The sequence below is a fragment of the Hylobates moloch genome, unplaced genomic scaffold (assembly GCF_009828535.3).
Source record: "Hylobates moloch isolate HMO894 unplaced genomic scaffold, HMol_V3 SCAFFOLD_4, whole genome shotgun sequence".
Taxonomy (NCBI): domain Eukaryota; kingdom Metazoa; phylum Chordata; class Mammalia; order Primates; family Hylobatidae; genus Hylobates; species Hylobates moloch.
This window is the reverse complement of record NW_026652279.1, coordinates 29,425,044-29,438,037: the sequence shown is the minus strand read 5'-3', so window position 1 is coordinate 29,438,037 and position 12,994 is coordinate 29,425,044. Positions and strand designations below refer to the sequence as shown.

General features: G+C 38.0%; 1 protein-coding gene across 14 annotated transcripts in view; it reads right to left on the bottom strand.

Annotated features, from left to right (window-relative positions):
* Positions 1-12,994, bottom strand: part of PPARG (peroxisome proliferator activated receptor gamma) — a 179,661-nt gene that overhangs the window by 54,708 nt on the left and 111,959 nt on the right. For 12 of the 14 annotated variants that reach the window (XM_058437279.1, XM_058437277.1, XM_058437274.1 and 9 more), the window contains 2 exons: positions 1,624-1,851; positions 67-236 (listed from right to left, as the gene is read on the bottom strand). In XM_058437279.1, the coding sequence (XP_058293262.1) occupies positions 67-236; positions 1,624-1,849 (396 nt within the window). In that variant the 5' untranslated portion in view covers positions 1,850-1,851. Of the gene's footprint in view, positions 1-66; positions 237-1,623; positions 1,852-9,423; positions 9,500-9,618; positions 9,686-12,994 lie in introns of those variants that run through there. The other 2 variants (XM_058437284.1, XM_058437272.1) reach the window with 2 other exon arrangements.

Below are 12,994 nucleotides of genomic sequence, written 5' to 3'. Positions count from 1 at the left end.
GGGTTCTGCTGAAATGAAATAATAAAGTTTCAACAATTTCTTTGAAGAAGACTTTTTTTAAATTACCTTGCATCCTTCACAAGCATGAACTCCATAGTGAAATCCAGAAGCTTTGTCTCCACAGACACGACATTCGATTGCCATGAGGGAGTTGGAAGGCTCCTCATGAGGCTTATTGTAGAGCTGAGTCTTCTCAGAATAATAAGGTGGAGATGCAGGCTCTACTTTGATTGCACCTGTGTATGGAGACATGTGAGAGGATAATTATCCCATGAAAACAGTCCTAAAAAGGCAACAGGGCAAGCCACCATAGTACACCTTTGTGCTGTATTTATATCGTTTCAGTGTAAAAGCACAGTGGAACATGAAAAAACACTGGAGTTAAGGCAAGAAAAAGAAGGCTTTGTAATCACAGGCAAGTTACAACATCTCTAAGCCTCACCCGTAAATATAAAATGGGAACGAGAATTAAGTCTGTGGTTCTATGACCCCCAGTACCCTGCAATACTACAGCTCTAACAGACAACATAGAGGATTTGAGACAAGGAAGCTTATTTTGCTAGGAAATGTTCTGTCTTTGGTATTCATCACAATATTAAATTATACATTTTATTTAAATATTCCATTTCATAAGTACTTTGAAACAACTCTTGCAAAAGAACCACAGAAGGAACACCACTGTGAAAAGGTCATGGTATGCCTAGCTTGAGGTGCATGAAAAATACGAGCCCAGGTTACCATAAGTGTTCAATCAAAAGAGGTGGTTTGTGAAATAATCTTCGACAGAGCGTGGTGGAACTTATGGAAGTAAGCCCTACCTTTTACTAGTTAGGCTCAGGGCTACTAAATTTCCATATTAGGCTCTAACTGAAAACTGCAGATAAATATAACTAAGCATATTATTTATCTTTAAAAGCCACTAGAAATACAGGAAGTTCTTACTTGTCAAGTAATGATCACCAGTTACATAGTGGTGGCTTTGGAAAACCAGCATGTCAGCCCACACATGATAAAAATCAAGGAAATAGCATCACAGAAATACATTTTATCTCAAAAAGTGCAGTTCTAGTTTTTCTTGAGTCTGATGTTTTGATGTTGATTTAGTTAATGGCATGAAAATTTATCAATAGGCTACAATGTTAAAACAAACTTGTGCTCAAAAGTAGGTTTCAGTATAAACTTCTGAAAGGACATACTAGAAAAAATGTACTGTAGTAGCAGTAATATAGTGAAGATAAATTATATCATACAAGGTGACTTGGAATTGTTACTTATTAACTTATAAGGGGCCAAAAGAATTCAAAGTTTGGATGATGGACTCTTAGCCTGAGATACAACTGGCAGTGTAATCAAGGTAGAAAATGTCCCTAAGAAGGAAGTAAGCAAGAAAGGAAAGAAGAGAGGAAGGAAGGAGGAGGGGAAGGCAAGATTGACCTGGGGCCAGCTCCCTTCCTGGCATTTCATAGATACCTAATATTTCATGGACAAATGGGTGAATAAATGAATGGTGAATGCCTTCTCTATTAGATTTCTAGTCTCTGGAGCATTATTGATTACAGGGTTACTGAGAGATACGTCCAATTCTAGTCCTAGTAGTCTGAAAAGTGAAAATAAACATCATACTTTGGTACTCTTGAAGTTTCAGGTCATATTTATAATCCGCAACCATTGGATCTGTTCTTGTGAATGGAATGTCTTCATAATGTGGAGTAGAAATGCTGGAGAAGTCAACAGTAGTGAAGGGCTTGATGTCAAAGGAGTGGGAGTGGTCATCCATTACAGAGAGATCCACGGAGCTGATCCCAAAGTTGGTGGGCCAGAATGGCATCTCTGTGTCAACCATGGTCATTTCTGAAAGGAAAAATAGACTAGCAGTGAAGTTAAGTCCTAGAGAACACAGCAATCTCACAGTTTCAGAAACAGAAATGAAAAGAGTCTTTGGCAAAGTAATCTCATCTAGGCTCTCACAACAACAGAAAAGAACATAACCACCTTCTTAGTGCTGTCCAGGCTGTTTTATGATAGAAAGGAAGTCACCCTTTACCCAGGTATCATAATAGAGAATCCTGAAACAGTGCAGATATATACAGTGTATCCATATAAATGCCTTTTTGCCAACAGGCCTGCTCTCATTATCTTCTACAGAAAGTCATCAATTGAGTCTGTTAATGACTGCTGTTATTTATTTAAAATTTTGTCCAGCTTTATTGAGTATAACAGACAAAAATTTTTAAACTTAAGGTATACAGGCCAGGCACGGTGGCTCACACCTGTAATCCCAGCAATTTGGGAGGCTGAGGCAGGAGGATCACCTGAGGTCAGGAGTTCGAGACCAGCCTGGCCAACATGGCGAAACCTCATCTCTACTAAAAATACAAAAATTGGCCAGGTGTGGTAGCACGCCTGCAATCCCAGCTACTCGGGAGACTGAGACAGGAGAATCACTTGAACCTGGGAGGCAGAGGTGGCAGTGAGGTGAGATCACACCACTTGCTCTAGCCTGGGCAACAGAGCAAGACTCCATCTCAAAAAAAAACAAACCAAACCAAAACAAAAAAAAACCCAAAAAGCCAAAAAACAAACAAAACACTTAAGGTATTCAATGTGATGTTTTAATATATGTATTTACTATGAAATGATTATCATAATCAAGCTAATGAACATATTCATCACTTCACACAGTTACCTTTTTGAGTATGAATACGTGTAGTGAGAACACTTAAGGTCTACTGTCTCAGCAAATTTCAAATATACCATACAGTATCACTAACTATAGTCACCATGCTAACGGTGACCTATACTTAGGTCTCCAGAACTTATCCTGCATAACTGAAACTCTGGCTGACATCTCCCCATTGCTCTCACCCTCCAGCCCCTGGCAACCACCATTTTACTCTCTGCTTTTATGAGTTCGACTTTTTTAGATTCCACGTATAAGTGAGATCATGTGGTATGTCTTTCTGTGTTATATACTACCCAGTTTAATTCTCTTAGCATAATGTCCTCTAGGTTCATCTCTGTTGTCACGAATGACAGGATTTCCTTCCTTTTTTAAGGTTGAATAATATTCTATTGGGTGTGTACATATATATCTGTACGTGTATATATGTATGTGTGTATATATATTTTATATATACAGATACATACTGTGTTTTCAAAAATCCATTCATCCATTGACAGGTTGATTTCATATCTTGGCTATTGCGAATAATGCTGCAGTGAACATGGGAGAGCAGATAGCTCTTCAACATACTGATTCCATTTCACTTGGATATATACCCAGAAGCAGGATTGCTGGATCATATGCTAGTTCTATTTTTAATTTTTTGAGGCAGTCCATTCTGTTTTCCATAATGACTATACTAATTTACATTCCTGCCAACAGTGTACAAGGGTTCCCTCTTATCCACATCCTTGCCAACACTTCTTATCTTCTGTGTTTTTGATAACAGCCATTCTAATGGGTGTGAGATGATATATCACCGTGGTTTTGATTTGCATTTCCCTGATGATTAGTGATGGTGAGTACCTTTTCATACATCTGTTGGCCACTTGTATGTCTTCTTTCTAGAAATGGATATTCAGGTCCTTTATCATTTTTTAACTGGGTTATTTGTTTTCTTGCGATTGAGTTTGTTGAGTTTCTTATATATTTTGGAATATTAATTCCATATCAGATGTACGATTTGCAATCAATAACTCCACATCAGATGTACAGATTTCCCTATTCTGTAGGCTGGCTTTTCACTTTATTGATTATTTCCTTTGCTGTGAAGAAGTTTCTAGTTTGATGCAATCTGTTAATGATTGTTTTTAAAGTGTGCACAGGGTTCCAGGACAATTTTGCTCTCTTGAAATTAGAAGCCCAAAATATTTTTCTCTTTAGGATGAAATTTTTGCTATTCTACTTGTATTTATAATGCTTTTGTGTAATAGAAAAGTTGGCAAATCAAATTTAGGTAAATGAACTTCTTCTTTAATTGCATCCTAAAATAATTTTGTTCTTAATACAAAAATAAAAAAATTTTAAAGAGAAAAATTACTCAATTATTACTTCTGTACTATGAAAAATTACTCAAATAATAATCTTTTCTGTGGATACACCTTTTCTTAAAGAGGAAAAAGTTTTCGCCACATTGAGAATAGAAAGGTTAGAGAGATATGTGGAAACATTTGATCATACCCAAGAGTGTCAAAATCAGACTCTAGCCCAGCATTAATTTTAAACCACCTCAAAAACAAAAACAAAACAAAACAGAGATAGAAAAAAGAAAACACATAAAAGACAAAGGAAAAATACTTATATGGATTCTAAGGCCACAGAATAGCAAGTTTCATGAATCATCTGCCCAATATCATGTATGCCACATGCATTTTTCTAAACATGATTTATTGTCACAGTAAGTGCAACAAAACTCTTTTGCTTCACTTCATGTGAACTTGTGAGCCACCGAGTGTGTAGACTGGAAAACTTTCTTCAATAGGTACCTGGACTCTATTTACCTGAAAACAGTTCATTATTCAAAGTGGTGCCAAAAAAGCAGTGGTATTTTAAATGTTAACTCTGTGGTCAAAAACACCAGTGGAGAACTGTGTAAATTTAGGACTGCTCACACTGGAGACAGAGATGAGCTGCTCATAAACTCCAGGACTCATCAAATGACAGGCGTATCTTTCTTGTTTGCAGTCATATCCCCACTGCTAACCAAGGGCTTGTCTCATAGTAGGTGCTCGTTAAATATTTATTTATTAAATACTAAATACATTGATGACTTAATGAGATAGCTGTGAAGTTTTAGCAGAAGGAGCAGGGAAGGAGGGAAGCAAACTGGTATTGATCAAGCATTTCCCATGTGCCCAGTACATCCTACCTTTTCTTCTGCATAATCTGAAATATTATTCTCACTTTATAGATAAGCAAGCTAGGACCAAAGAAGTAAAGTGAATTGCCCAAGGTCCTCTAGCTAGGAAGTAGAAGAGTCAAACTCAAGACTGACCTTGAAACTCTCTTCTGTATATACAGTATTCTCTTGATTCTCTCATTGATGAAACAGGCTTATGGAGGAGGGGCCACCCTCATCTGTGTGTCTGTGCACGGGCCTCTTGCTTTTCCTTTTTCTTTTCTTTTATTTATTTATCATTTTTTTGGACCAATTTTATTTTAATGCTCTCACTTTAACACCACTTGCTTTTTCTTACCAAGCAGATTGCCAAGAAATTCACTCCAAAGGCAAACTTTTGCATGAGTTGAAGATTGAAGATTTCAGCTGTGATCTTCATAAGAAAAAATGCCTTGAAGCTGGGCGCGGTGGCTCACGCCTGTAATTCCAGCACTTTGGGAGGTCAAAGAGGGTGGATCACCTGAGGTCAGGAGTTCGAGACCAGCCTGATCAACATGGAGAAATCCCGTCTCTGCTAAAAATACAAAATTAGCCGGGCATGGTGGTGCATGCCTGTGATCCCAGCTACTCGGGAAGCTGAGGCAAAGAATTGCTTGAACCCAGGAGGCAGAGGTTGTAGTGAGCTGAGATCACGCCACTGCACTCCAGTCTGGGCAACAAGAGTGAAACTCCATCTCAAAAAAAAAAAAAGCCTTGAAAATATAAACAAGACTAGTCCTGTGAATGTGCGTCTGTGGTTTAAAGAGGACTAATTACGTACCGTATGGGTTCACATGTCTATCTATGTAAATAAGTACCCAAACAACCTTAAGTTATCTGTGTTTCAGTGTCAACACTGCACACCAAAAAGGGGAATGTGTACTGGTGATAGTTAAAGGTCATTCTAGGTCTCAATGACATCCAGAAAAAAGTCTGTGCTCCTAAGGACAGGGCACCCATCCAACTGTGTCTTTTGTTTCAAAATTCATCCAAACCTGTCTAACCCAGGTCATTCCATTTACTTTGTCTGTCTCCTTGGCAGGTTCAATTTTCATTTCTGTATCTACTTTTCTTAGTAAAACTTATTTTCATATTAAAGTATATTTCCCTTGTCTACATTGTAATATCCACAAAGGTGGGTTTATCACCTATTTCTCACTATGCTATTGCAAAGTTTTCTGCATACAGAATAAAGGCTGACAAAGTGAGTTAAAGGTAGTGGATATGCTTTTGTATGAATACTTGGAAATGAAAATAAGGATGCACAAATATCTGGGGTGGGAGAGAAATTGGTTGCTCATGATTTTACTGGTTTAATTTTGCTTTGTTTCATTTTTAACATACAACTTCAGTGACTTCCTATCAATCAGAGCCATGCTGCTTTCTTTCCTCTCTCTCTCTCTCTCCCCCGCCCCCCACCACCTCACTTTTAAAGAGACAGCATCTCACTGTGTTGCCCAGGCTCATCTCAAACTCCTGCGTTCAAGTGGTCCTCCTGGCTCAACCTCCCAAACTTCTGGGAATATAGGCGTGAGCCACTGTGCCCAGCCAAAGTCATGCTTCTTATTACAAAAGTCATATCCCTAGGGGTCATGTATTATATTGTGGAAATTTTGGGAAAATTTTTAATGTCAAAATAGCCATCTATGTGTTAAGGAAAGAAGGAAAAGTTCATATAATTTTTAAAGATATTATATGAAATTCCTAGAAAACTTTCTACTTGTAGTGCATCTCATGGCTAAAAGGATGCTGTTTTCTGTTTTTTGTTTTGTTTTGTTTTTCACAGTAGCCTTTACTTTTGTGAGAGCAGTTTTAGGTTTACATAAAAATTGAGCAGAAAGTACAGAGCTCTCATAATAGCCCTTCCCCAGCCTCCTGTCCCCTCTCTACAAAACATGGTTTTCCCCATTACTAACACCTTGTACAGTGTAGTATACTTGCTACAACTGATGAACCAATATTGACACATTATTACTAACTAAAGTCCACGATTTACATTAAGGTTTGCTCTTTGTGTTGTATAGTTCTACGTTTTTCTTTTGTTTCTTTCTTTTTTTTTTTTTTTGGTGGAGTCTCGCTCTGTCACCCAGGCTGGCATGCAGTGGCACGATTTTGGCTCACTGCAACCTCCACCTCCCAGGTTCACATGATTCTCCTGCCCCAGCCTCCTGAGTAGCTGGGATTACAGGCGTGTGCCACCATGCCCAGCTAATTTTTGTATTTTTAGTAGAGAAGGGGTTTCACTATGCTGGCCAGGCTGGTCTTGAACTCCTGACCTCAAGCGATCTACCCGCCTCTGCATCCCAAAGTGCTGGGATTACAGGTGTGAGCCACCATGCCCGGCCAAGTTCTATGGGTTTTGACAAAGACATAATATCATGCATTCATTAGAGGATCACACAGAATAGTTTCACTGCCCCAAACATACCCCATACTCCACCTATTCATTCCTCCCTTCCTCTACCCAAGAATGGTATGTTTTTGCTGTCCTCTACTAGTAAGGGCATACTGGTGGAAAAGCAGGAGAAACACTGGCCTTTTAGCTTGGCATTCAAGGCCCTCTATGTCTCAGCCCTAACTTACTTTTTCAGTCTTATTTCCACTGGTTATCCCAGACCTCGCTCCCATTCTTGGCATATCTGGTGGCTGTGCATATCATACTATCTGCCCAGGTTAAACATGCCCTGCCTCTTTTAGTCATGCAGGTTACCGAGGCTGCTGTGTCTTCTTCCTACTCCTCACCTCTTCATGCCACAAGCCTGCTTGTTTTTCAAAACCCAGTCCAAATGCTACTTTCTCCATAAAACCATCTATGAATCCTCCAACTTAAAAACACTCCATTCTCTGTGTTCCCACAGCACTTTGTACCTCCTCCTTTAACTCAGATATAATTATCTGTATAACTATCTCCACCATTAGACTTCCAGCCTGGAGCAAAAGGACAGCATCTTATTATTCTATTTTCCCATGTGCATCTTTTATGCGCAGTTTTTTTTTTACCAAATTCTGGCCAATTGACAATCATATTTTATGCAGAAGAGTAAATTTTCATTTTGCTACTAAAGATGGAAAAATAACAATACTTTCTCAATAGTTTAGTTTTGTTAAGACTTAAGTTCCCTCCAAAAAATGTTAATCTTCAACATTATCAATAAAATACAACTTAAGCCATAACCATTCCCCTTCAACGACGTATATTCAGTTTTTTCTCTTTTGCTGATTACAAGAGGAAGGTTGTGATCCTAGATGGTTTTCTTATTTTTCTAAGTTGAAAGACAAAGTAAGAAAGAAAAATAGCTTGCCTCTTCATCTCTATGAAAACATTGCCCAAACACACTTTTCCCCCTCCCCCCTGCCCTTCTCCCTTCCCTTTTACTCTGGGACACCTTGACCTAAACAACATTATTCCATGGACCATGGTTACTGGGAGGCACAGTGGTTCCCTAGACATTTTATTTTATTTTGACTTAGAGATGGGTCCAGAAAGCCTGCTTCTAATTTTGTCTCTAGAAAACATAAGCTACTGTTTCTGCCAAGCTGTAAGTTGAGGAGGTGTTTTTTGTTACTCCGTGCAATTACCCATGAAAGAACAAATGAACAAAATATTTGCATGAACAACAGCCCTTCTCAGTAACAAGAACGTGTCTTAACTGCCCAGCTGGTGACACTGAGTTGTGTTGCATCAGTGGTATATCCATTAATTTCACAACCTTTAGCGTGTTTTAAGCTGGCAAAAGTCTTTAGGCAGAACTTGTGAGCAAAGGACATGGATGTGTGCCATTATCTTAGACCTTAAAACTTGGCTTTAAATGCTATTATAGTCAATGCGCAGACTTTTCACAATACTCAAAGGATGAAGTAGTTCAACAAAAATACAACCAATTTCATGCAAAAATAAAGTAACTTCTTTAATCTGATAGGCATTATTATTTGGGAGTATGGAAGTGGGTTGGAAAAGATGCTAAATTATAAAATTGAACACCAGAAATATATGCTTTACCTTTGGGGTTTTATGTTGTCCCTTATGAAAAGAAAAGAAAAACTACGATAAGAATAGCTGGTAAAATGTTACATCTTCTTCATATTTACATTAGCTAATACTAACAGGACACTAAATCTGTGCAAAGTACTACGCCAAATACTGTGCCTGGATTGCGTCATTTAATCCTCACAACCAGCCTGAGGAAGTAGGTGCACTTATAATTTACCTTAAAGATGGGAAAACTGAGGCATAGACCCGGAAGTAAGTAACTTGCCTAAAAGTACACAGTAACTAAGCAGTAGAACTGGCATTGAATCCAGATGGTCTGAAGCTCCATAGCCCACACTTGTGACTTTACAGTGGATACTGGTTAGAAAACATTATTTCTTCCCGATCTTCCAGTTCTATATTAAACAATTATTTAACAGTTCCAACAAACCTTTACTGAATACCTATGATGTGCCAGGCAGGCAGGGGGGCAGGGGATGTACTATGAAGAGTAACTCTCAAATGAAAGCTTTATTAGAGAAATGTGTTCAGCCAGGCAACAAGAGTATGTACCTGAAAAGTCTTTCATAGGTCCTTTGTAGTTTTGTTGGAAACGACCTTAAAAGACACTTAACCGCTGATTTTTCAATCCCTTCTCATTTGTTTCAGGTTAATGTCATGGTACTCATAACTGTGGTTCCAACTTGTTTATCCAGCCCATCCTTACTGATTCATGCAGATCAAGATCACTCTGCAGTGTAAACTGACCTGGGAATTTACTAATTCCTCTCCCATCATGACAGCTGACATCCAGAGACAAGAATCATCCTGAAACACTAGAGCAGAAAAGGCTGTTTTGAGATCATCTGAGTTCTCATTTGACAGATAAAGAAAATGAGGCAAAGTGACCCGCTCAGGGTTTCCTGGTGAGCTAGAGGCTGACTGGATGGGAGCCCAGCTTGGCTCCTCTGAGCCTGGCATTCTCAGCGCTGTGTTATCAAGTTGTTACTATATGTAAATACGCTGAAAATGGGACTTTTAACCTTTGCCACTTTTCACAGATCCAGATTTATTTTTAGGGGGTCTTCAGTGAATGTATATGAATGTCATCAAATTTATGAGGGAAAAAGTCTCATGTAAGGAACCATTTCCTGGATGGCAAATTATCACAGAATAAAATGCGAAGAACTAAATCTGTAACAGAATTTGTTTCTAACAAAAGTCATGAACTCTGAATTAATCAAAAGGTTTAGGGAATAGTCTTGAATAGTCTAATAAAGTAAGCATTATCTTGGTTCGTTTTTACATAGTAAGTACAGATATACAAATTTTATTTGTTCGTTTGCTTTGTGCCGTTTGCTGTTCTGAACATTAACGGTGAAGAAGGATGGGCACAGCTCCATGTCAGATGCCCGAGGTTCCAATCCAACCCTATTGCTGGAAGTTCGTATCTCTTCATATCTAATTTCCATCTGTAGAATATTAATATTGTCTCCCTCCTAGAGTTGTGAGGATTAAATTAGATAATGTATGTAGAGCACTTACCATAGGGCTGGATACTTAATAAGTTCTCAATAAATATAATTAATATTAATAGTATAACAGTAATTTGTGTACACATTAGTCACCAGAGTACTACAGTCATATAAAAGGTGGGCTAAAAGCCTCCAGCACTACCACTAGGGGACAGGAAGAGGAAGAACCGCCAGCAAAGCCCTATTGTTTAAACAGGACTACGCCTAAAACAGATGTCCTGTTTTAAAGGCCTCTGGAAAAGGAGAGTCCACAGCTCCTCTTGGTTACTCATTCCAATGCTTAATTGCTCTTTAGCAGCCAGGAAAGTCTATGTCTTATCTGGCATTTCCCCAACTGTGTTATACATATGTTAATAATGTTCCTTTAAAAATAATTAAAAACAAAACAAAAAAAATCTGGTGATCAAGTAAATTTAGGCAATGCTAGGTTAAGCAAGGTTAAATAGGTTTATTGCAAGACTTCTTAAACTAACAGGCTAATGTTCACGAGAATGCACAAAAGAGAGAAAAAAGCACAGTGTGCAATATTTGAGGAGTTTAATATGTGATGGAATATAGTTTGAGAAATGATCTAACCTATGTCGAACTTTGCGACTATCTCTTTTTTCCCATTTTTTAAAAACATATAGTTATCATCCTCTGCACATTTGCCTTTTATCACATGTACTTGAAATGTATTCCTGAGTTGTTCCTCAGTTTTTCTTTAACCTTAGAATGACTAAGATCAAGGATTTATGTTGGTTAAAACAGTAACAAAACCCAAGAGAGAAAGGATTTCTTAAACCACACAGAAAGCAACACTGTCAAGAGTAATACCCCTTCTATAGAGATGATCATAAGTACTTCCTGACAGGAAAAAAAAAAAAAATACCATAGAAAGGATCAGGAATCAGAATGACATTGAACTTCTCAACAGTAACACTGGAAGCTAGAAAATCAATAGAACAATGTTGCCAAAATTCAAGAGAAAAAAATTTTCCAACTTAGAATTTTAGACTCATCCAAATCATCCATCAAGTATGAGAGTAAAGACATTTTCAGAATGATAAGGTGTCCAGAAAAGTTACCTCCCATGTACTCTTTCCCAGAGTTCTCCACCAGAACCAAGGAAGAGAAAAGATGGGACCAGGAAACAAAGGATCTGAAACACAGGAGAGAAGTGGAAGGTAGTCGCAGGCTACAGATGCAGAGCAGCCTAGAGAAAATGCAGGAGGAAGAAGGCCAGGTGGGATCACCTGAGAAACCAGAATGCCTGATATGTTTGACCACTTTCAGAGGAGTTTTTATTACTCTGTCAGAGAGTTTGAGGATGAATTAGTGATGAGTACATAGCAAGAAATGACAACAAAATGAGCAATGACTAAGTGAAAAAAATTAACTCCAGAAAAGTAAATAGCTAAGCAGGACAGGAAACAGAATCATAGTACACTGCTTGGCTCAATCTTAAGTAGCACTTTCAGTTACTACAATGTAAGCACAGACAACTGATTTAACCCCAAATTACAAGTAACTACATTGTGAAGATGGAGGGGAGGGAGAAGTATGTGTTTTGGAAAAGGGAGTATGGTAGTAAAAGGACTAAATTATTATCTCCCACAGTAAGAAGTCAATGGATAAGAATACAGTTTTAAAAATAATAGTATAAGTATGTTATTATTATTATTATTATTATTATTATTATTATTGAGACAAGGTTTCTCTCTGTGGCCCAGGCTGTCGTGCTGGAATGCAATCACAGCTCACTGTAGCCTCAAACTCCCGGGCTCAAGCAATCCTCCGACTTCAGCCTCCCGAGTAGCTGGGACCACAGGCATGCACCACCACCGCTGGCTAATTTTTGTATTTTCTGTACGGACGAGGTTTCACCATGTTGCCCAGGCTTATCTCAAACTCCTGGGCTCAAATGATCTGCCCGTCTTGACCTACCAGTGTTGGGATTACAGGCGTGAGTCACTATGCCTGGTCATTAGTGTAAGTATGTTATTCTAGAGATAGGAAGGTAAATGCCAGAAGAAATATGTGAAAGAGTTAAAATCACTGCTTATGAGGAGCAGGATTTAGCTGTGGGAATGAGTATCTCTTCTTCACTGAAAGCTGTAGCTATGTACAAGTGTTATTTAGATAAAGGTAAAAATTAAGCTAAAATTCACTATCTTTTAATTGTAATATCTTTCCATGATTTCTCTTAACAGAGGGAGTAAGGCTATTTCTTGCATGTGTTACTGTCCTCTTAAAAGGAATTATCATGCAATCATCTGGAAAATTGGAGAAAATTTTAATGTAGTTTCAAGTAAAATGAAAGAAAATCAGAAAATAGTTTTGATACTTCAGCAACAAATGGCTCTCCTTTTGACTCAAGCATTTAAAAAATAAATTCTACCAACTCACTTCTTTTCCTTCACATAGTATCCTGAGTTTTGTTTAGTGAAGGAGGAAAAGACTCTGGAACCCATCAGCAGAATAGAATTTAGTAACAATAGCTAACAATTATTAAGTGCTTGTTGTAAACAGTCCTATGTTGTTATACACAAGTATTATTACCACCTAACAGATTAAAAATATTAGACATAAAAAGATTAAGTGACTTGCCCAATGTTAAATAGGTACTG